This window comes from Chanos chanos, chromosome 14 (genome assembly GCF_902362185.1).
Source record: "Chanos chanos chromosome 14, fChaCha1.1, whole genome shotgun sequence".
In the NCBI taxonomy this organism is placed as follows: domain Eukaryota; kingdom Metazoa; phylum Chordata; class Actinopteri; order Gonorynchiformes; family Chanidae; genus Chanos; species Chanos chanos.
Window position 1 is genome coordinate 12,741,403 of NC_044508.1, and position 25,187 is coordinate 12,766,589.

Sequence of the window (25,187 nt, forward strand, 5' to 3'; positions counted from 1 at the left end):
AATATCATGCAGTCTACTGAAGCTGCTCGGGAATTTCAAATCAAAGCAAGGAAATCCAGGAATAATCTGAGGAGATGCCTAGCATCTGCATTGGCAGCAGACCTGAACAGGTAATGCTTAATATGCAGTGGACACATTCTGCTCATCTACACAGATAATACACATATCCCAAGCTGTTGCTAAAGATACTTTATGTAGAACCATAAAGCAACATTTCAGAGCAGACTGTGACTACAGGGATGGTTAATTAATGTTTTATAATCACCTGTCATCTTACTGTGTGCTAGAAAAATTTAAAAGCCCTGTATGTCAACTTTTACTTGTAATAGGCTAGTCGTTTTAATCCTCATTAACAGACAAAAAAACATGAATAAATGTTTGAATCCTGTTTGCTTTTGCAAATTATATTGTACAACAGTACTACTACGAACAAAGACATGCCTAAGCTCTATAAATAGAATCGAATTAAATCGATACTAGACTTTTCCCATGTCGCTTGATGGATATTAAAAATGAAATGGAGCGGTGTTTGCACTGGTTTCGCTGGTCCGTTTATTTTGGCATGCATCAACCATTAGAATCCTTTGAATAGCTTTTTCTCTGTCCGTCAGCAAACTTCTTTTTATCGCTGTACCGTCAGTGTTTCCACTATCAGTGGACCACCGCAGTATTTGTCCCATTGGTGTTTCCTAACTCATACATCCATCTTATGTTCTGCCGTCTCCTCTGGACGTTTTATAGTGTTACTGAGCTGATAGCACACTCACACATGTCAGCTATGTCCCACAAGTGTTCAAGTGTTAGCTTAATAATTAGCTTTTGACTGTGTACCGTAAAGTCGCACATAGCTCTTAACCCAGGTTGATTGGGTAGTCAGAAAAGGAAACCAGATAATAGAGGGAACACGCGTATTTAGCAGTGTTTGACGTTTGTTTGAGGGGAGAAGCCCTCTTTTATCAAGCAGTACTGGACTATTTCATAAAGCCTACTACCGCTTTCCATAAATTGTTATGTTTTCTTATAACACAATGCTACCAGCCCATAATGAATCTTATCTTGTCAGTCATTTTGGGTCAGTTGAAATATCAAGTCGAAAAAGGGTGCCAGTTGATTATATGCTGAAAACATTATTATGAGGAGTAATAATATGTTATAGCTTTGGACTTAGAGCGTTTCCATGGTTTCACCTGTATCTTTCCCCTGCTGTCCTATTTCTGTGTTGTTGCCGCTGGGTGGAAGAGAGGATTAGCCAATGTTGAAGCACCACCAAATTGACCTCTCTGCCCAAGAAAGTGCAAAATTTCTGGGTCACCCAGTTCAGTCACACTGACGCAGTACATTTAAATGATGAGGAGGAGGAGGAGGAGGAAGATGGACGGCCGTGAGCTAATGCTCACGTGCTGAGCCTTGGAGCGAATGACATGCGTGGTTTAACTTACTCATGCTCCGCTGATTCATATGGGATTTGTTTTTTTCCCTCGCTCATTTTTTTTTTTTTTTTTTTTTTTTTTTTATACAAGACTATCCTGTGATGTCTTGTATTCTTGTTTTGGTCACATTATGTCTTTGTGTAGCATTAGCCAGCTCCATAGTGCCTCAGTCTTAAAAAAAAGTTTAGGTTTAGTATCCTTACTGTAGTTTCATACATGCTCTATAATGAGTTCAGTAGTCCGTGAGACTCCCTGATGATTTTGTGCCCTGGAGTAGGACATCTCAAACACAGAAACACCATTTTACCCATTCTGTTTAATTGTTGCTTTCCGGAAATTTCTTTGCCCTAGTTTAATTTTGAGCTAGCAGAGCAAAATAAAGGAGAGTCCAGTTATGTTACAGGGAAATTATTCAAATCTCAGACTGAAACATTAGAATATTCTTTGTTATCAGTGTTATTTTTACATCCTTGAGAACCTTCTAGAAGAAGTTCCTCCTGTTTGTTGTGGAGTGAAAATATCATTTTCCTCACTTATGATATTTCTAGCTGTATGAGAAATGCTTATGCTGTCTTTCTCAGACATACTGTGGTTCACTGTATTTACCCAGGTTGCTTCAGGAGGAGCAGGAGACCGACGTCACACTGTGTGTGGGATCTGCCAGGTTCCAGGTCCACCGAGCTGTGCTGTTGGCCAGGGCAGCTCACCTCCTACAAGGAGCTGGAACAGCTACACCAGTCATCCAACTACAGGGCATAGACTCCTCAGCACTGAAGGAGTTAATCAGGTATATATACGTATGTGGATATGAATTCTGTAGTCATCATATAATTTCTATGTGCAGTAGTGTTGACATGTGGTGTCATCAGATCAATATGACATTTTCAGCATTTCTCTTAGTGTTATTTGTTACGTTTTGGGTTTGCACTTATGACGTCCATGTATTTATTGTTGATGTATGTCCCATTTGAATTTGGGTTGTTCTTTCCCATTTTAAAGATATTAATGTGACTTTTCTGGAATAACTAAGGTATAAGAACTTGTAAGGTAGCACATTATGCTTTTTTGCCAGTTGCAACACCAAAGCACAAACGCTCCTCCTTTGCCTCCTCTCTCTCCTCTCTCTGCCTCCTCTCTCTCCTCTCTCTGTCCTCTCTCTCTCTCATTTCTCTCTCTCTCCCCCGCTCCCTGGAGTTGGCTGTGGAACAGACATGGTTTAATTATTTGCTCTCATTGGTTTAACGTATGTCTAAAGGTTCAAATTTACGGTTTGGCCTCTGCCCTGCAATACAATACGATGAGCTATAACTGGCCTGTACCCAGCCACTGCTCCTACTGCTCCTGGACCTGTGCCTCACCACAGCTTCCCCACAGCTCTGATAATGCGAATGGAGCACACTTCCTCTGGAGAGTGCATTCCCATCAGGGAACAGTCTTGATTGAATTCTAGTGTCATACGGTAAATATGAACGGTGTTTATTGTCTTTATTTGCAGTTAATTTTTTTTCTCTGATGATTTGACATAAAGCGGCATTGTGGCAAAATTTTCCAGTGCTAAAATAGTAAGATTCGTAGCATGGTATTGCATTTAAGTAATACTTAGGCATCCTTAGGAGCTGCAGTACTTGTTACTCTCTGACAGAGGGCGCCGTATGTCATCATTAAGCAGAACGTTGGTCTTATTGAACTGATGCCAAAACATTTCCCTTCAAGGGTACTTCTGTTGAATAGAGAAATGCTCTGGGGATGGATTACAGAATGCCAAAGCAGTTTTCATAGCCCAGACATAATGTCTCACTTAGTGATAATGCGGGAGAATGAAGGCCATTGTTTGTGTGATGCCCAGTGTAATTGTGTAACCTGTGTGATCACGTCTGAATTTTCTCACATGCAGCGTGCAGTGTGACTGCGTGTGTGTGCTTGCGTGTGTGCGTTTGTGTGCGTGTATGTTTAGCAATCTTGAGTAATCTGATTATCGGCGGTGGGCCGGGTACCTCACATTAACAGCTAATTGTGCTTAGCTGTTTACTCTCGTCCTGCATGAACTGAATTTACACGGATTGTCAAGTGCATCTGTTCAGTGTCGAAAGTATATCTACTCAGTATTCCAATTAACAACATACCCATTCATCTTCACCTTTCCACTGCTTAGAGCCCTTTTTTTTGCTTTGTCATTCTTTATGCATTGGATGGCTTGACTTGTTTTGGGTGTGGGATTCTCTGTGGATTTCTCTGCATGCTGAAGTTGCTGTAGAGGGTCATCCTTAGGTGACAATGCTCTGTAAGAGATTTCGCTGAAGTGTGCGTGATTGCGTGATTCGTCCCTCGTGCTCTCTGTACGCTGCAGGGCTATTTGTACCTGGAACATCACGCTCTGTGCCACTGAACACAGCTCAGAAAACACAGCATCGCGCTCCTAAATGTACGCCCCGGCAGCCCCATTTAAGATGATTTGAATTTTAAGTTCAAAGCTGAAAGCTGGGCCCATCTGTTGTGTACAGAGAGAAAGCTGCCTTTGAGCATTGAGAGACACATTGGCAAGACGTCGTTGTTGTTCTGTTTGTGTCATTATAGGAGAGTCTACACAGAGGACAAGTGTTTGGGGAGGCCGAACGGGGCCGCTAACGGCTTGAGCGCCCACGCAGGGCTGGTGAACGGAACCACCACCACCGAAGGATCGGACTTACCGAACCCTCAGACCGTCCCCGACCCGGGTGAGTTTTGTGGAGCGGAGGGGTAATCTGAGGTCGAGAGGAAACCCGTCCGGGCTTCACTAACTCAGGATGCTTTCACTTTAAGCCACTTAAGTCTTAATCGCTCTTAGTCTCTCCTTTCCTGTGCTAACAAACATCCAGCGCAATCCACAGCAGAGCTGCCCTGCCCTTTATTTCCAAAACACTGCCCACTCCAGCCACATCAGTGTCTCTGTTACTGTCTTCTCTCAGACACAAAGCACTCTGTCATGGCTTGGCCTAATGAAGAGTAGAGGACAGATGTTCAACTCCTCTCTCTCTCTCTCTCTCTCTTTCCCTCTCTCGCTCTCTCGCTCTCTCTCTCTCTCTCTCTCTTTCTCTCACTCACTCACTCTTTAATTTTACATCTCTTCTTCCTGTCCTCTGTTTGACTCTTCCACCCAACCATCATCTCGCACTATCCCTCTTGCTGTGACGTCTTTCTGTGACGTCTTTCAATCTTTTTCTGACCTCAATCTCAGATGCAGTGGCTGTAGAACCGGCATCAGGGCTTGGAGCTGACCTATTGGCTCTGTATGAAAAAGGGGACGGAACAGACATCAACATCCAAGTGGGTGACAAAACGTTTTCAGCCCACAGGTAACGTCTAATCTGACCCCACACTTGTGAAGTTATTCTCATATTGTCAATTCACTTATTTTGTATCTCTTATCTCATGTCACGGTATCATGTAGTGGCTGCGGACTGGACAGTGTTACAGTCACGCTGTGAACAGTCTGTTCCATCTCATCCCAAATATGCTTTGTTGGGTTAAGGTCTGGGAATGCACCTGATCAGCAACAGTGTTCAGATATGCTGTGGTGTCAAAACACTGCTCAGTTAGGCATGCCAGAAAAACATTGGATCCAACACTGCACCACCACCACCAGTCTGTTCCACTGATGCCAGGGCCAGGCGGGGTGGGTCAGAGGATTCATGTTGACACAAAATCCTGATTCAGATACTGGAACTGGTACACAGTGTTTGTATACCAAAAAACCTGCCACTGAGTCTATGTCCTGCTGCTCTCCTTATGAAGTCATGTTTATTATTATGTAGTTAAAGGGGACTATTTTGGATCTTTGACTTCATTGCTTTGTCTGTCCTCACATTTCAGTCATATTAATTCTATGTCAACTGATTTGGTCATCTAATTCTACTACCGGGGGCTCTCACATATTGTATTTCATAAAATATTGTTGTCTAATGAAGGAATAGTGCATTGTCAGAAACTTAATAACAACCATTTTTCAAATGCTTTGGCAAGAGCAGCGTGTCTACGGTTTTTCTTTATCTTTCTGTAGGGCTATCACTGCATTTCAACTAGAAACCAGTCACAACTGAGTGCTTTTAATCAATAACGTGTCAGTTACCATAACAGTATATGTAAAGGAGGCAGGCATGAACGTTGTTGTACAGAGCTGCTGGGTTTTAATCCTCATGGCATCAGTTAACATTGTATAACTGGTTGCACTCCAGTTGTTAGCATCCTGATGCGGTTGGTTGACGGCGCAACAGAGGTTGTGGTGGACGGTACCGTTTCTATGGCAACGGGTTTTTCCCCTCCTCGCACAGAGGGGAGCACCAAGATGGTGTGATGAGTCTCTCTCTGTCTTTATCTATCACTCTCTCTCTCTCTCTCTCTCTCTCTCCTGCAGTACTAGGGTAACCCAGTTCTTTTCCCTCTCTTTTTTTTTTTCCCTCCTGATTGCGGGGGAGCGGACCGGTTTGGGGAAAGGCCTTCTCTTGTTGCTCTGCAGTGCTGATCAGTATGGCAGCCCTGTGTTTACTGCTGCAGAACTCTGCATGACTGCACTGCTCCAGCAGGGTTAATCTGTATGTGATCTTCTATTCACTTTCATCCCCTCTTCTTCCCTCCATCGCTTACTAGTGAAGGAGTGTAGAGAGAGATGGGGGATGGGGAATCGCCCTCTCTCTCTCAGATAGATAGAAATGATGAAGAACAGGGACTTGATTACTCAGAGTTCATGCTTTTATTTTCATCTTAATCTCGACTTATATGCGAGGACACTTTGTCATGCTCTCGTGGGCAAGAATGTATGAATGCAGTATATTCAAATGAAAATTTGAATTTTACGAATATTTTTTGTCAGCTGCATTTCATTACCCTCTTGGTAAAATGCAGTACATATAATTTTATGGTTGTCATTTTAATATTTTATCTGTTTCACAAGTTCTAAGCTAGGAGCTGTGACCTTTCAGATGAGTCAGATGAGTATCTGAGTGGTGTTTTAGGCTATGTAGGTGTGTGTGTGTGTGGTTTTTCAGTTTAGCGTGGAATCATGTGTTATCTAAATTCTTTGTAATTATTTCTTTTCCAGTTCATGTGATGTTTTTATTCACATTTATCCAGTTCACAGAACAGAGGGGTTTTGTTTACTGCAGCTCCATATTGCCTCAGTCACTTTGGACGTCCTGAAGATTTTAGATTTATGACCACTCGTGATTTTTTTCATACGCAAAAGGCGTAAAATTAACGCCTTTATGTTCTGCCCAAAAGGATAAAGTAATGTTAGAACTATATCACTGTTGGCCAGGCTATCAAAAAGATAAGAAAACGCCGCTGTGTCGCCTCACCAGATTCATCTGTGCTGATGTTTTTCATCTGTTTCTTTGCCCATATTGTCCTCAGACTGACCAAGGACGGGGAGCTGTCCAGTGCTGAAAACCTTCCACTTTTCAGCCATAAGGAACCTAATACCTTTAAACCAACCAATATTTTACTCCTTTGCAATAGGCTTCTAAGTGAACCACAATTTTGAGCAAACATTATTAAACAAATACTCAGCCCACAATGAGCTAGATTCTTGCTTTCCCATTATAGTTTTCTACACCAGTATTTCTGCTTAGCTTTGTGAGAGAACTCCTGCTGGGGAGACAAATCAAAGAGTCCTTAATGATCACTTACTCAGAGGTAAAGCTCAGACCGAGAGCCTGCCAGGAACAGACAGACTGAAAACAAATACTTCTATTTTTAGTTTAAGGGTGTGTGTGTGTGTGTGTGTGTGTGTGTGTGTGTGTGAGAGAGAGACAGGGATAGATGGCGATTGAGAGAATGCAGGAGAAGGCGGGATAAAGAATATAATTCTAAGTATAACTGTTCTGTCTCATCTGTGGTTTGGTGCTCTCTCTTTTGATGTCAAATAAGCAATTATTTTTTTGTCTCAGTGCACTCCATTAGAAGCAAGGCCAGTTTTAGCTGTCATTGATGTGAGGTACGTGTTGGCTGACTGCTGATTCTCCTTCACGTCCAAACCAATCTGTCAGAGCTGTAATGGAGTGAGATTCAAATACCCTCCTGTCACCTCAGAGAGTGTTACACAAATATCACCCAAAATGATGGATGGAATTGACCTTTCTACCTCCCTCTCCCTCCCTCTCTCTCTCTCTCTCTCTCTCTCTCTCTCTCTCTCTCGCTCTCTCTCACACACACACAGTCACTCTCTCTCACTGTTTTTCTCATTATGTGTGGATGTATGTGTTTTACCTTTAGAGCCATTCTGTGTGCCCGTTCTCAGTATTTCCGAGCTATGCTGTGTGGGAGTTGGATGGAGAGCTACAGGCAGTGCATTACTCTCCAGGGGTAGGTCCCAAAGTGACGCTGTCTTATGTAGAATTATTATATTATATATGTAGAATTATTATATTTCTCTTTCATCCAGTTATGTTCTGTATATACCCATCGATTCTACATATGGGATATGTATATGAGCCAAGCTAAGCACGCCTTATGTTACATATGGGACGTCTGTGTGAAACAGCCAACAGTTAATGAATAATGTATAGTGTACAGTAGGAGACACAGCCTGCTCTGTCTAGAGTTTCAAATGCCAAAATACCAGGCCCTCCGTACCTGCCTGTGTTTTGATGTTACACAACCTGACACTTCACTTCTTTCTAGGATGTTACCCAACAAAACTTTTTATGATACCATTTAACTGACGTGGTTACAGGGTGACCTGTTTACCTATGAGTCTTAGAGTGCGTGCGTGTGTGTGTGTGTGTGTGTGTGTGTGTGTGTGTGTGTGTGTGTGGTTTCAGTCTCGGCCCAGATGAGATGGAAATTCTCTTGCAGTTCATGTACGGCGCTATACTGGACTTGCCTCCAGGAGCAAATGTCAGGTACACTGATTATACAATATACTCATGTGTAGCTGAACTGCATTCTAATGACCATCCTGATTGTGATAGCTCAGTCACTGTTTATGGTTTAGATGGTTATTACTGAAGACTGTGCTAACCCAGAAGTGTTCTACCTTTCCTAGTCAAGTGGTCTTGGCCGCAGACATGTTGGGCCTGGAGGGTTTGAAGGATGTTGCTGAGATGGTTCTGACCCGTGACTACTGTCGCTTCTTTCCTAAGGTATGGGCTGCCACAGCCTAGTAACAACATTACTGCCTGTTTATTTGTTAACCACTGTAATTAGGTAATTATTATACTTAGTTAGCGTGATAAATGTGGCACTGTATTATGACGCATGTGTAACAGAGTATGTTAGTTTGTTATCATCAAGTGGAAGTTCATTGTTCAGTGAATTCAGATGTATCTAACTATGTACGGGAAGTTTAATACGGAACTTTTCACGTTCTTTTGTGTTGTATCAACATTGTGGTTGTGCCATTTAAGGACCATTAATAAACATTTGTGACTCGTTAGCCTGTGGTAAAGCTGCTGTTATCTCTTGGGAACGTGTGGGTGGATTTGGAAGCTTTATTTTCTACAACGCTGCCAAGGGAGACACATCTCTGTCCCAGAGGATGTTGTGATGGATCTGTTTTTCTGAGTCTGTTTAAAACTAAAGCACATGCACACACACACACACACACACACACACACACACACACACCACAAACTTCTCCAGCCTTTCTGTTCCAAACAGTTTTGTTTTTCTGTGCCCACAGGGGCTGCTTTGCAGCTACAGTAGTATTTTTTTTTTCCATCTCTGACAAGCGCTGGAGAACTGTATGCCACCCAGATCTGTCTTATATACTAAACAGTAAACCACAGCTGTCTAGTACAGGGCACACGCCTAGAGTAGAGGCATCCCGACAAACTGTAATTCTTACATTTCTCCATCCAGCGGAGGATCAGTATTAATCTCAGCCTTGTCTCTGACACCCATGTTACTGTTTTTTGGGGGGTTTTTTACCTAAATTTTGTTGTGGTTTATGCTCTTTTGAGTACTCTTATTTGACCAAATAAACCAGAATCATTTCTACATGTTAAAAGTGTTTGTGCTCTCAGGAGCAAAGCTGTGAAACGGGTTTGAGCATTAAAGAGGCCACTGAAATGCTCCAGTCATCGGCTGTTTCTGGGTTCGGCCAAATTAACTAGTATCATTTACATGTGTCAGAGGATAAGTGTCAATGTAGCGACTTTGTTCCCCTTTCATTTTTAACTGCAGCCCGTTGACGGGGTTCAGAAGTCGATCCTCGAGTGCCTTGCCATCTCTCATTCTATTGGTCTGCAAAATCTCTACACCTTGTGTTTGAGGTAAGGGCTTTTTTTTTTTAATGGAAAACACAAACCGTGTTGATGTACAGGTTAAGGGAGGTTTTAGTCAAAGGGGAACATAACCACAGAAAAATGAAATAGTATCCTAAAATAGTATTTGAATAACATACTCCCGATAGACGTGTCCACTTGTGTATTTGTAAACATAACGACTGTATCATAGTGAGAACCTTTTCTCTTGGTTGCCATTGCTTGAGGTCACTCTGCTAACCAAATGTAGGTCACTGTGTAGCAGTTGTCCAGGGGTCTGTGAACATTGATGTTAATCAGATTTCACGCTGAAACTCAAAAATCATCCTTGGGCAGTTTTGAAAAAAATGATGACGACCTTGTTAAGAGTTGAATATTGTCATTTTTGATGACAAAATTTAACAGGCTGTGGGAGGCTTATGGGAAAAAGACAAAAATGCAGAGAACAATTCAACTACTTTATATATCTTTCAAAAAAGTTTTTTTTCTTATCAAGACATTGATCAATATTGAAAGGTGTTATTGCCAAGAAAGCGAACGCCTAGATTTGCGGACTTCCACGTTCTCATCCTCATCGATTAGACGGCTCGTTTAGCAATTTTCCATTGTGTCTGCATAGTTCTGTTGGACTCACACTTGAGCAAGTCAGCGCACTGCGGTAAACAAGCAGAGAGGAATGTAAGAATGTAGGTCGGGATTTTTCCAGTGCCTCAGAGTCTGTGTGTGTGTGTGTGTGTGTGTGTGTGTGTGTGTGTGAGTCAGTGAGTGATGCTCTCTGATGTTGGATGCTGCCTCATGGAAAGGAGTCCATACACACGTGCTTGAGTGTACGTTGATGCATGTGAGCGTGTGTGTGTGTATGTGGCTGCATGTGAGCGCGTGTGCGTGTGTGTGCGTTTGTGTGTTTGTCTTCTCTTTGATGTTCAGCACTGCCTCCGCGATGGATTGTAGGAGTGTGTGAGATGAGTCATGCGTTGAAAGTGTAGTAAGAGCTGATCTCAGAACAGTTGTTCTCTTGTTCTCCTGCCTCCTACAGTGCTCCACCACTGGTCTGAGTCAGCGGGGTGTGGGGCTGTAGGGCACTCAGAGGCTAATGGGCCTTCTCTATGGGATCGGACCTCTGAGTGGAAAACAGCTGCTAGTACAACCTTACTGACCTAAAAATCTTTCAAAGCTGAACTGTGTCATTAGAGTGTTTTTCAGCACTGTGGTTTTCAACACAAACCACACAGAAACCCACCACGAAAAAGCCTTTAAAAAAAAGCCACCACAAAGCTGGTCTAGATTTAAACGTCCAGTTAAACTGATTTTACATCTATCCATGAGTGTTGGTCTAATACAAAGCCAGCAGAGACCTGTCATAACCAGTGTTGCTTTAAGGCTTCTCTGAGTCAACAGTACTACAGGGCAGAGTTCTGTGAGCCTGCGTGGAGAGGGGACAAGAAAGCTGCCTACTCAGTTCAAACAGATTTGTCCATGGCTGCTTGCATTCAGTTAAGGCTAATAGCTTGTGACTAGCATAACAACAGCACAGACTAACAGAGAAAGAAATGTGTCCTCAGGCAAGACCCAGCACAAAGAGTATTAAATGCTGCCATACAACAGAGTTGCAGTGATCTAATGTGTCTGAGCATTGATAATCTTGGGTTGAGTTATAGCTGACAGGTGTGTGTGTGTGTGTGTGTGTGTGTGTGTGTGTGTTTTCCTCTCTCCTCAGATGGGTGGCTGAACATTTTATGAAGAGCTGGTCAGAAAGGAGCTTTGCTCTCCTACCACCAGAACTACAGAAAGACTGTCTCAACACTGTCACCAAAACCATGGTGTGTTTTACACACACACACACACACGCGCACACACACACTCACTCACACTCATACAGGCATGCACACATACATACATATATACATACACAGCCCCCCACCGCACACACACACATATTCAAAGAACACGTATCTGTGTGACTATATGTCATACATTTTAAGAGCTGAAGAAAAAAAAAGTATCTGCTTTTAGAGTTTCTTGAGGGAGACTGTGATGGTGGTGATGATTTTGGAAACACCATTTTTTGAGCTCTGAAATACAAACACCCACGCAGCCCACGCTGATCAGGCCAAAAAATTGAAAATATGAAAGTCCTGCAGATCAGACACTCCCCTGTACAAGTAAAGCTATACACTCAGACCAAAGGAGAGCACAGAGAAGCCCCCCCCCACACACAGAGGGAGAAATTCCGCTAATATAGAATGAGCACTGCAGACAGTCTTGTGGAAAGGGTAGTGGTTTTACAATAATACGTTTTATTTAGTTATTCTTAAGATTTTATTTAGCTTATTTATTTCCATTAAAGTTCTGATATTCTTTACATCCATAAAGATTCTACTCTAAACAACAACATGTTTCATTTCTTGAGTATCTTATGTCAATCTTACCCTGAATGCATTCAGTGATAGAAAGGCAAAGGAGAAAGGAGCAATGAGTACATAGAAAGATATATGAAATAAAAGAAAGAAGGAAAATATTATGCAGAACACATCTCATTAAATCCAATGTATATTATTCGGAGTTTAATGTCAGCGTACTTGTTTACACTGTAAATGTCTTCTAAATGTAAATATAATTGCCACCCGGTGATTCAGTTATAGTTATTTTTAGGTGGAATTCCCTTTAACCAACACAGACACACAAATGGGGGAGCACCCCATGGAGATGCCATCTGTGAAACAACTGCTTTGTGTTGAGAAACATCAGACATTTGAATGTTAAAGACTCGACGATGAGCACGCAAGCTAGAGCAGCGTTACAGAGAAAGGTTTAAGGACTAATGAAGGACGGCCTAAAATTACCTGTCGAACATGAACTTATGTTGTCAGTAAGTCACATTAAAGAGCTGTGGAACAGATAGAAAACTCTGGTCTTTCAATTCAGTCGTCTAAAACTGTTTCACTCAGTGCATTTTTTCAGGTAATCAGCATCGTATTTTCAGGTTCTCCTTTAATCCAAGTGTAACTTGTGCGCCTTGTCTTTTCAGACAGTGCAGAATGTGGTTTCTGTGCTCTGTGGGACTGAGCAGTTGATTGGCAGTTTGCCAGAGGTGAAGTGGGCCAAACAGGTGATGAGTTTGGCCACTGAGCTACAGGAGGAGTGTCTGCACACCATTGTCACGCACCTGCCCCGGGTCACACACACCGCTGCCTTCCATAACCTCCGCAGGGTAAGAGATATGACAGAACACACACACGCGCCCACACTGTTACTTTCCACAACCTCAGCACTGTAAGAAATTTCACACACATACACATCTACCATCTGTAAGCTTCATACACTGAGAGAGATAACAAATCCCACTGATGCCACCAATAAACACACAGAAATCAGGTCTGAAGCTATTTTGAGGGTTTTGTTGTTCTTCTTGTTTTTTGTTTGTTTGTTTGTTTTTGGGGAGGTTTTGTTTTTTTAAAAGGCACTGCTGAGAATAAAACGGTGAATTAGGATTACATGGTAAATGAACAGATGAACAGTTTGTAACGAACACTCGTTACGGTGACATGTTGTGTTTCAGAGGGAAGAGTTCACCCTTGACCCCACCCTGCTGAGGAAGGTGTGCGTGGCCATCAGAGAGGGAGTTACGGTGGAGAACTGCTGTGAGCTCTTCACAGCGGTGGATCAGCTGGTTGGAGATGGATCAGCCATAGAAACAGACGACACAGTCGGTCAGGAGGAGAGGGTGGAGGTAACCTCCATTTAAAAAATCAGTAACCAGTAAAGGTTATGAGCTATTGATAACATAATCATTTAATTATGACGTCTAATCATTGTTAATACAATATGTATGTTTGTAATTTTTTGAAAAGCTTAGTGGAGCTTTTTAATTTTTTAGAAGGTTGCTAATATTTGTTGAATGTTTGCGGACACTCTATATTAAAGACACAGATCATGCATTTATATTGTTGGTGTACTTATCACATGATACAAATGAAAAAAAAATGTCTATGCTCAAGCAGAAAATGCAAGCTTTCATACCTTTGCTTTTTGGCGTCTGTTGATATATAACCGTCATACAAACAAGTGTTTCAATTTCCAAAATAAATAAATAAATAAACTAAACTAAAATAAACAGAAACCTATTTTGAATTTGAATCACATCAGCATGTAATGCTTCCATGCGAGCCCACCTGTTAATGAGACACGGAGGTAGAAAGCGTGTTCAGGGGTGTGCTGACACAGATGGGAGCTGTTTCGTATGGCTCATGTCTCATGGCACGTGCTAAAGGAGTGAACGCTTCATTTGGTCTCTGGGCTTAAAGCCCGTCTCTAATACCCCTATTCTTTCAGCTAAAGGATTATAGTAGAGTGACACCACAAATAGCACAGAGCAAGGAAACAACCCTGTACCTTACAGTTCCTCTTCTGTCAGCACTACTTCCATCTGTTTTTCTTCTCTGTTCTCTTTTTCTCTCTCCTGTTTAATTTAAAGCAATGTGCTCTACTAGCTAAAATTCCATATTAACCAGCCTGCCTGTAATAGACGGCCAGGCCTGGCTGCAGTCACAGTTAAGTCTTTTTCCTGGGGAAATATGACAGGATGGATTAGGCTGAAAGAGGGACCACAGAGGGAGGGCGTGGTGAACTCTAATCTTTTTGTCTGCCCAAGAGAGTGAAAGAGCAGAAAAAGAGAGAGCGAGAAAAAGGAGAGAACGAGTACCAGAGCTTTGTTTTTCTCCCAAACTTGCCGTGAAGGAGGCGGGAAAAGCCAAGCGGTCTTCATCCTTGGTTGATGATGTCATTGATTTAGCTCTGGGGAGCTTGAGTGGATTCTGGAAGGGTGGGGTTGGAAGGGGGCAGCGGCTCGTTGCTACGACGACTAGGCTTTTAAACAGCTGCTGATTCGTTCCTGCTCTGGCTGTCATTTCACCCCCTCCTCTTTCCTTTCTCCTCTCCCTCTCCCTCTCCCTCTCCCTCTCCCTCTCTCTCTCTCTCTCTCTCTCTCTCTCTCTCTCGCTCTCCCTCCCTCTGTCTTTCTTTTATTTCTCTCTCAGCCGTTCTGGAGCGAGGTGCGGTTACTGCGCGCACGGCTCTGGACCTTCTTGCTTCAGTCATTCTTTGCAGTGCGGCACACGCGCGGATGGGACTCCCTTCCAAACCATCATCGAGAGAGGATTCTAGCAGGTAAAGAGAGGAGAGAAAGGAAAAAAAACAGAGGAAAAGAAATGAGGGTGACCAAGAGATTTTTACTGCTTCCCTCAGCTTAGGCATTGGTGTATGTGTGCATGTGTGTGTGTGTGTGTGTGTGTGTGTGTGTCTATGCATGTGTTTTTGTGTGTGTGTGTGTGTAGCTTGTGCGAGTTGGAGTGGGAATGTGTGAGTGAAAGTGTGCGTGTGTGTGTGTGTGTTTTTTAAGGGCTTAGTGCAGATATGGAGCCTTGCATCTTAAGCGTGTATCCAGAGCTCCTGTGGCACTGCTGGCCAGCATGCATGCACTGCTTTAATGGCTCATGTTAGTGCCCCCAGAGCAGCTGGTCCTGTGTGTATCCCCCCCACAGTCTTTTCCTGTTGTTTTCAGCCTCTCATTGTATGTGACTCTGCAATGTTCTTCTGAGTGTAGTGATTTCTCGTCAAAACAAGTGGAATGTGCTGGACTCAGCACGTCTATCTCGCAAATAGGGTGGGTGGTAGCACCTCACATCCTTTATGGTTGTTTTCTCTGTAATCAGAAAAAATGAACAATGCTCTTATTTTTCACTGCAATTCCTCTGCAAAGCCATGTGTGGGAGCATGATGTGGTTTTTAGTTTCCTCTCAAATCAAACATCATGATGTTTCTGATGTCCCTGCTTTACTGTAGAATCCACCCTAAGCTCTGAAACGTTCAAACTTACTCAAACGCACAGGCATGCTAATGCGAGTCGGTGTGCAGACAGTTTAAGCACGATAACACACACACACACAAACACACATACACGTATAATGCATAAACACATCATACGCGTATATCCTCAGATACATTTGCATACACAACACAAACACATGTCACACACAGACACGTTGAAGGAGAGGAACATTCCATCACAGCGCGTCGGGAGAACGTGGAGTCTCTGAGGGGAAATAGCTAAGGCTGACTAGCAGTCCTGCCTCACATAGCTGCCAGGCAGTGCTCAGTAACAGCCTCAGAGAAGGGAAAAGAAAGGATGACGCCTCATCCGCCTCTCTCTCTCTCTCTCTATCTCTCTCTCTCTCTCCCCCCCTTTTCTTTTTGATATTCATGAGGATAGACGGGTGGGAGAGGGGCTTTTTTTTTGGGAGCTGAGGTGTCTCATTGAGAAGATGCGTTGAAACGAGAAATCGCTTCACATTCCAGAGCAGCAGAATTAGTGCATGTTAGTGTTTCACAGCACCAGCAAGCTCCATGTTTATACACATATATGTGTGCTTTTAACAAGGCGGAAATGCCGGACAGACCAAATTGCTGTGTAGCGTTATTAGTAAGATGGATGCATTTTGATTTGAATTGCATGTGTGATTAATCATAATCTGAAGGAATAATATATCTTTCTTCCTCTCGCTCTCTCACTCACTCTCTCTCTCTCTCTGTCTGTTCCTGTCGTAGCTGCTCTTGATAAGGGTGACTGCAGAAGACTTGGAAAAAAACCCATACTGAGCAGCTCCCAGGTAAGCATTCATACTCCCTCTCACTGACATCTGTTTTCATTCATAACAACAGTAAATAATGTGACACTCTAAATACTGAGAACACTCCAATGTTTCACCTTTCAAAGACGCATCATTGTGACTGTAACAAACAGCTGTCAGTCAGCTGCCTTTCAGTCACCTGTATTGCCATGGTAACTGTGAGTTGAGCAGTCACAATTCTAATTGATTTAAGCTGATGCACACCAGTGAGAACATTCGCTTTCATGGTAACTTGAAATGTGGAAATTACATTAGAATTCCCCTTTGATTTGAAGTTTCCTGTCTGGATTCTTTGCGTGCCTTCTCCGTGGAATCCATCCGTAATGAATTTGGATCTTTTTGGCTTACTCTAAGCTGAGTTCCAAGGAATAGTCTTTCTAACAGAGCAAGAGCGTCACACCAACCAGAGCATATTCACTCACAGATGAGACATTCTTAAACCTTAAGATTCTTTTTAGCCCCTAATGTAAAGTTTTTACTCCGTGGCGGTACTGCCTTACCCCTCATGTTATTCTCTTTATGGAGGCCCCTCCCCTGTGTGAGGGAATGGGGCAGGAGTTGTAACCAAGGCGACTGTTCATGGATTGACAGGAAGTCATTTGATGTAAAGCAGGAGTGTGAGTGTTTTTCTCTGGGCTACTGTGCTTCATTGAGCCAGTTACAAGCTGCTGACTACTGTAATTTCTTCATTGACACACAAAAAAAAAAACTATTTTCCCCCCTCACTGTAATAAATACAGTGAGCTTGTGCCAACACAGCATCATTAAGTCTGAGAGAGACAGAGAGAAAGCAGGATAAAAGAAGGAATACCCACCACTAGTGTGAATACGTGATTGCTTTGGAATCATTAAAAGAATGATGATTTCAGATGCCCAAATGTCTAGCTAAAAAGGCTAAACAGTTTGGCTGTCAGTTCCACTTTTTGTATGTCATAATCCTGTCGTGATGGAAGCAGTGTCTATGGTTAATACAGTATGATTGCTGGCCTTTTGTAATTACAGTCAGTAACACATTACTGTGTTATATTTGAACAGCATTGTTCTGAACCACCACTCACTTGTGTTTTTTGTGTGTTTCTGTTTGTGTATGTGTGTGTGTGCACGTGCTTGCTGTAGCAAAAGATTGTGAAATGCTCGTCAGGTGCATCCTCACTGCTGTCTGACAGCCCCCCGTCTCTCAAGCTCTCAAGGGTTTCCAGGACCAGCTGCCCCTCCTCCACAAACCCCACCACAGCTGGCACCATGAAGTCTGACGGCCTGGGCGCACCCACCCACACAGCCACCTCGGGGAAAGCTAAACCAGCCAGCACAGACGCTTCTCGAGGAAAGAGTGACAAAACACGTCCTGCTAGTGCTTCTGCTAAGACCAAGATGACATCCACTGCCAAACCGGTGTTTAATGGTACCAGTGGCCCAGGACCCCGACGGGAGACTTCCACAACAAGTGGGCCAAGCCGGGGATCCCCGACTGGAAAAGGTGCCCAGGATAAGAGGCCCAACCCTGGAGCTAGACCCAAATCTACCACTGGAGGTTCAGCTCCGGCTGTTGGGCAGGGTAAAGCGGTTAAGACACAGAAAAGCGTGTCTGGAAAAGATTCACCTCAGAACTCTGGGAATGCCACACCCACTCCCTCTCAGACCACACCCCCCACATCAGGAAGTGCTTCTCCAGAGAATGGCTCAGACAGTCTCCGTGACAGCAGCCACACCCCTACAGGTATGATTCTTCACTATAGCTGCTCAACTATTCTCCTCCATTAATTTTGTGAACACAAGTGCTCTCTGCCAGAGCCGCGGCTAAAAATAGCAAGAGCTTTGACAGAAAGGGCTGAAGAATTGTTTTGGAGAGTAAGCAGGTTCATTAGCATAAGGGAGGCGATGAGTTTCTCTGTCCTTGAGGGATTTTGGGACACAACTCAAAAGAATAAAATAGGGGCACGATAGGCAACAGACAGTTCCTCTCTCTTCTCTTATTTCTCTCTCTCTCTCTCTCTCTCTCCTCCCCTCTGTCAATCTGGGTGTATGTTGACTGTGTTTCTGTGTTCAGCTGTAGTTAAATAAGTCTATTGTGGCAGTATCAACACAGAAGGCTCTCAGCTGGACCCCATAGTTAAGAATCAACAGACACAGCAGCGTGACAAATTACCCCTGCTGTTCGCAACCACGCAGTAGAGGTGTGCATGTATGTCTGTGTGTGTGCACATGTTAATGTGTAATGTTGCGTTAAGAAGAGAGAGGTTGTCTGGCCGTGGCTGATAACAGTCTGTTTAGTCGCTCCTGTTTTCCTTACTCATAAGAAAGACACTGTGTGTGTGTGTCTGTGTGTGTCTGTGTGGGGGGGGGGGGGCCCCCCCCCCCCCTTTCTTTCTCTCTCTCTCTCTCTCTCTCTCTCTCTCTGCGTCTCAGCCCTGTGTCTCTGTTCTTTGCCTATTCATTGTCGTCAGTAATTGGCAGATGTTTGTCTGTTACTGAGTTCATTGATACTCCCAGTCATCATCCAGCAGGAAGAAATCAGTGGGTCCTGTTTCAGAGGGTTTCATTTTCTAGCATGCATGCATTTGTGTGTGTGTGTGTGTGTGTATGTGTGTGTGTTAAAGCTGCTTATGATTAATGCTGTATCTATCTGTTCCTCACTCATAGTAATTATGTTTATTTATAGATCTAAGCCTAGCTAGATCTTGTGTCTAGCTAGTGCTCAACAAAAATTTAGAACTCCCAGTAGTCAACCATTTGTTAGTTGATTTCTATTCCACAATTTTTCAGCTTTATTGTCATTTAGCACTGTCAGGTTTAAATTATCATCCAACAAGCAAACAAAAGGTGTTAGAGGCTTAAACCCCAACATGTGTTTATTGTAATCTGACCAACTCACACTGCTCAACACAAATCCTCATTCTCTGAACGATTTTTGGCAAACACCGTGATCCTTTTTGCTTTCTAGGTCTCAAGCCAAAAACACAAGCCAAGGGGATGACTAAATCCCCACTGACCAAGACCACGCAGAAAGCAGAGACGGACAAATCTAGCAGGTGAGTAATACTCATCTGAAACAGTATGGCAGGCTGTCAAAGAGCAAAGAGGAACTCTGTTGCCACCCTGTGGTGGAGCTGCAAAGCTACAACAAAACATTTTTTTCATTAGGGTGAATGTAAGAAGTCATCCCACTGAAGGTGGAAATGGGGGATGAACATATGGATATTCACATGCTTTTGCACCTGAATAATTAAATATGGATGTCATGCATTTTGGAAGCAAAACCCAATTTTGACACTGATCAGTGTTTAACTGATATCTTAGTATCTCTTCAAATTGGATTTTAACAAAATATTTGTCCTTTAATTTGGAGAATATTTGTCTTTTTTTTATTGTTGTACAGCCCTACAAACAAGGCAGGAATCAGAGAGGTTAATAAAGCTAAAGGAAATGTCACAACCAAAACCAGTTCTGGAGGTACATCGTCTAGAGCGGATGTAAAAGGCCGGGGTAGCCCCTCAGGCCCACCTGACAACCATGGTGAGTAACAGCATTGTGCGTTCTCTCATTTTATTTTCCTCTCGCACTGTTTTACTAAACACAGAGTATATTTACCTCCTCTGTGTCTCTGGTTCAGTTCCATCCAGACCTGGTTCATCACTGACAACGAGAAAGCCTGCCTCACCCAGGAAAGAAGAAGATAAGGATGGCTCCAAAGTCTCACCTGCTGCTGAGACATCCAAGAAGAGGACTGCAAAGGCTCCCACTGAGGCTAAACTCAACACCAAACCAGCAAAAGCCACCTCAACCCTCTCCAAACAGACCCCTCATTTGACAACATCCAAATCTGGACCAAAGCAGAAATCTTCGGCTACGGACACACCCGCAGGGAAATCTTCACCGAAATCAGCAGGTTCATCAAAGAACTCATCTCCTGCTGCTTCTAAAAAGCCAGCAACTGCAGCAAAGGATGTTAATGTCCCATCCTCTGATAAGGGCTCAGAGCTTAAAGCAGCCGAAAAATGTCAGAACAATGTTGGGATCGTTGCTGAAGGAAAGGACCAGGAAGTGAAGTCTTCCAGTGTAGAAAGTACAATAAGCCCCTCAGCTCTTGGAGAGTCAGAACAGAGTTCACATATCAGCACAGTTTCAGTGGAACACCCAAGCCCAGCGGAGGCTTCAGTATCCCAGACCACTACAGACACCCCAAAAGACCTTTCAAGTCCAAGGAAATCCACTGACACAGCAAGTACGCTTCAGAACATTGACAGTGGTCCTGAGATTGCAAAACCAACAGCACAAAACCATAGTCTCCCTTTGAATTCTGGAGCTGCATGTATTTCCAAGCAGTCAGAACCAAGTACAGGGAAAGTTCCTCCGGGTTGCTTGGTTTCTGTACCAGTCATGGGTTTAGATGCAGACTTGCACCTCGACACAGCCGGCAGCCTCGGAAGCATAGACACACCCCTGGAGGACTCATGGAGTGGGCTCCAACCTCAGGTCAGCCCGGAGTCAGAGACGGGCAGTGCTACGACATCTTCGGATGACATCAAGCCACGGTCAGAGGACTATGACGCAGGTGGCTCACAGGATGATGACTGTTCCAATGACAGGGGCGTGTCGAAATGTGGTACCATGCGTTGCCATGATTTTTTGGGCCGTAGCAGTAGTGACACCAGCACACCTGAAGAGCTGAAGATGTATGAGGGTGGGGCTGGGCTGCGTGTCGAAGTGCGACTTCGAGGACGGGAGGTGGAAACTACAAGTGAGGAGGAGGTGGGAAGTCGGAGCAGGCCACGCTCTTGGCTGAAGCGGGATGAGGAGCCTGTTGAGGAGGAACCTTCAGAAGTGGAGGCCACAGTGACAATGAAGAACATTCCAGACCACCAGCTGTTCTCCTCTGAGGAGGAGGAGGAGGAGGAGGAGACAGAAGACGAGAGGTCGGAGGTGGAAGTCCTTCGTGATGGAATTGCTCCTCTACCTGCAGAACCTTCACCCCAGTTCCAAGGAATAGTCAACCTGGCATTTGAAGATGCAGCTGATCAAGAGAATGAGCCACCGGATTATCAGTCTGTTTCAAACTTCCGCCGTTCCATCCTGCTTTCTGTGGATGAGTGTGAGGAGTTGGGCTCAGAGGAGGGAGGCACCCTGACACCTCCAAACCAGTCCAACGAGGTCTTTGAGAGTGAACCCCAGGGCCCTCAAACCAACTGCCATTCTTACGATCCAAAAAGCATGTCTCAGGACGACTCTGAGTCAAAACCAATTGTTTTTCTAACAGAGATCCAGGAACCCCTTTCACGAGAGCATGGACACAACCAAGAGAATGCTCTGGTTTTAGATGGTAGTGAACCCTCTCTCCAGGAGCGACCCTGCCACCTGGACCTCCGACCTGCAGACCAGTACAAGCCCTCAGACAGCAAACGTGCAGAATTACACCTGGATTTACAGGAGCCCCAGCTGGCTGTGAGCTCTCCAGCAAATGCAACACAGTCCCCCACAGGTAATGTATAATACTAGGACCTGTCCCCAGACTACAGACCCCAAACTTATTTACCCCCCCAAACAAATGCCCAGCCCTGTTTGAACAGACATAGAATCCTCTAGTAAGATACGGTCTAAGAGTGCCCTTCTCAGATCATTTGATTGTTCTGGGCACTCTCTCTTCTTCAAGAAGGTAAATCCCTTGATGAAGATAAGATTTGTTCATCTTCTATAGCTTTCAGATTAGGTTAAAACCCTACAGAGTTGTTATGAGAAATGTTCTTTTTTGAATTTTTTTCTGTTAGTCTGTTGATTATCTCAACCAGTCACCAATATCCATTGCTATTTCAGATGATGATTTCAGCAGGAGATCACCTTGACAACTTAACTACCTTAATTCAGAGGCCTTGTGCCCTTGAAAATTCAGTTTACAGTTGAAAATAAATGGTGAAAACAATTTGGGCAGAGGCTCTGTATATATGATTACTATCTGCGTGTCATACAGTGAGCTGATTGAGACCATCTGCCTTTTTGATCCTGTTGGGCTGCCGTAGTTGTACCAGTGCACTTTGATGTACATAGAAATGAAAGTTTTCAGCCATTTTTATTTTGTTTTTGCTAATGGTTGCCATGAAACCCATTCCTTTGTCCAAGGCCAAGACATTTTTATTTTGCAAGATATATGTTTATGCAAAAGACAAACAACCTGTGAGTTAACCATTAAATTCATAACCTATGCACATAAATTACAGTAGCTAAGCCAATCTAATTAGTCTCCCTTGTACTATAAGAACCAAACTCTTGACAGCAGGTATCATAATCAGATCATGAAAACTATATGTCAGTGTACGTGCTAGAAATATTTTAAGAGACTGTGACTACATCTCTGCTTGCTAGCTGACCCAGTCAAGCTCTTGCATGCTAATGTTAGAAGTCACTTGTTTTCCATCATTTTTGGATCCCGTTTATGTTATTTATTTTTTGTCTGTGTGTGTGTATCGGTTTTGTTATTTCATGAGATTATTTTCCTTTCTTCCATTCCTGCTAGAACATGGTGTTTCTAGTCAGTAGGTAACCATATATATTTTTTTTAATTCTAGAGCTCAGTATTTATGTTGTAGTTTTGATTTTACTCATTGTACCTTTTGTAGTGCTTCTCCTTTCTGTACATGGTGTGTTTCTACGAAGAAACTCCTCAGTCCCGCTATGTCTCTCTTTTTTCACACACTCCACATGCAACTGTTTCAGGCATTGTTGGAATATCAGCTAGAGTTCTGTTTCAATGCATCTGCCAAATAGAGCAATAAATGTTCAAAATGTTCTTTTGCCAGCATGAATTCACACATTTGTCCTGATGTTGAAGTTTAAAAAAAAAAAAAAACGTTTGGTGAATGTTTAAACATCTGTTTAGAAATCAAGTATGTTTTGCTTGATTCCTTTTAGATAAGCATTATTTTGCACGCAAATACAGACACGTGTGTCCGGGGGGAAAAAAAAAGTAAAGAAAACGTGTTAAACATCATTTTTGGGGCTGGCAAAAGCATGACATTCTTCATTAAGTAGTAGTTGTGAATAAAAGAGACACATTTCTAAGCTTCACAGAATAGGCTCCCTATGTGCGTCACCTTTAAAGCAACTGCTCATCCTCATCCTCAAGCAATGTTTAGAACAGCGTCTGTGTATATCAGCTGAGCTCACCTGTTAACCACCAATTGTTGAGCACTTACTATAAGTCTCAACAAATATCAGTGGTGAATGACGAAGTCATTTGCCACATTTCTACTCACCTTGTTAGACTTTGCTAATTGTATGCATATAACTAAATAACAACAAACAATGTAAAAAGAGCATTTTCTTATAATCAGAGCTAATCACAGGCAAGTAAACTGACCCATATCCAATGCTGTGATGTCAGCATGTTCCCTCATCACTGAGGACGCAGTTGCATTAGGGGTGAAAACTCAACATAAATTGCTGGAAACAATGCATGTCCTCGAGTATGACTGTGTGGTGACAAATAATAATAATAAAAAAGTTCAAATCAAGCTGCAGTCAGCCGAATGAGTTGGTCATTGTACAGTATTGTCAATTGCTTTTAGGGGACTTTGAGGGTTCAGACAGATTGGATCAAAGCTGCACACATGGTCGCCGCCCATCCAAAGCCCTTTCTCCCATTTACGAGATGGACATTGGAGAGGCCTTTGAGCAAAGGATGGATGTAGACAGGCAACGAGAAGAGTGCCAAAGAGATGAACAAGGGTCAGAGAAAAAGGATGAAGAGAAGAAGGTGGAAGAGGAGAAGGATGAAAGCAGTAGGTTTGTGGAGCGGGACTGGAGCTTGCTCAGACAGCTCCTGTCAGACCAAGAGTCTAGTCTGGGCATCATTAACTCTGTTCCTGAGGACTTAAACTTAGCGCAGTACCTGATAAAGCAAACACTATCGCTGTCACGTGACTGCCTAAGTGAAGAGGCCTTTCTTAGCCAAGAGAAAGAGACTTTCAAACGATGGGCGGAGCTCATCTCCCCTTTGGAGGACTCCACCACCAGCATCACGGTGACCAGCTTCTCCCCTGAGGATGCTGCATCTCCGCAGGGTGAATGGACTATCGTGGAACTGGAAACACACCACTGACAGAGGACTAGGGCCCCACCTGACAGCTGGGCCGTATTCTTGTGGAATGATTGGTTAAAAGTGTGGGACTCAGGCACACCCTGTTCTGAATTATGACATAATCAATTCTATGACGTTTGATTGCTGCTTTTTCTGTTTTTCTGATTGGTTGGCTTGTCTCATCTCTGTGTTTTCTAATTTCAACATTTTAAGAGCTTTCATTCCAACATCTATCAGACATCCTTCTATTTTAAGGTACTTTTGCATTGACAGACTGAAACACTCAGTGCAGCTGTTTTGCATGCAAACATTTTTGTAAGAATATGTTTCTGATCTATTCTGTTTATCTGATCTGTTCATCTATCTTGCTTCAGTCTTTGTAGAGAACAAAACAAAAAAAATGCATTTCTTCCTCATGATTCTTTCCTCTGGATGATGGACAATGCTGTTTACCAGAACGTAGAGAACATGTAGTGGGTCTGGTGGTTTACATTCATTGTTGTATTTAAAATAATAAAAAATAATGTGTGGTTACCTCTGGGGATTTCAATGAATTATTGGAAGCTTTGACTTCATTTGCATTAGTATTTAATTCAGATACACAATACTTTAGTAACATGGTCACTGCATATAACATTTCAAGAAACACATATTACAAATTATGAAGCTTTCTGGGGAGACTGTTGTTTCACAGAGCAAGCCGTTTGCCCTTTGTAGACGAGCGGTCAAGAGAGAATGACAAGTCATCACATTTCCACTGATAATG

The 25,187-nt window shown here is 43.2% G+C and overlaps 1 protein-coding gene across 1 annotated transcript; it reads left to right on the forward strand.

The window, feature by feature from the left end:
* Nucleotides 1–24,503, forward strand: btbd8 (BTB domain containing 8). Its single transcript, XM_030791683.1, has 18 exons — nt 1–110; nt 2,041–2,217; nt 4,005–4,144; nt 4,645–4,762; nt 7,677–7,766; nt 8,225–8,305; nt 8,449–8,545; nt 9,588–9,676; nt 11,385–11,487; nt 12,696–12,878; nt 13,227–13,397; nt 14,704–14,833; nt 16,271–16,332; nt 17,470–18,070; nt 19,295–19,382; nt 19,730–19,866; nt 19,964–21,829; nt 23,910–24,503. Exons 1-18 carry the CDS (start codon nt 7–9, stop codon nt 24,440–24,442), a joined length of 4,770 nt encoding a protein of 1,589 aa, XP_030647543.1. The 5' UTR covers nt 1–6; the 3' UTR covers nt 24,443–24,503.
* Nucleotides 24,504–25,187: the final 684 nt, after the last annotated feature.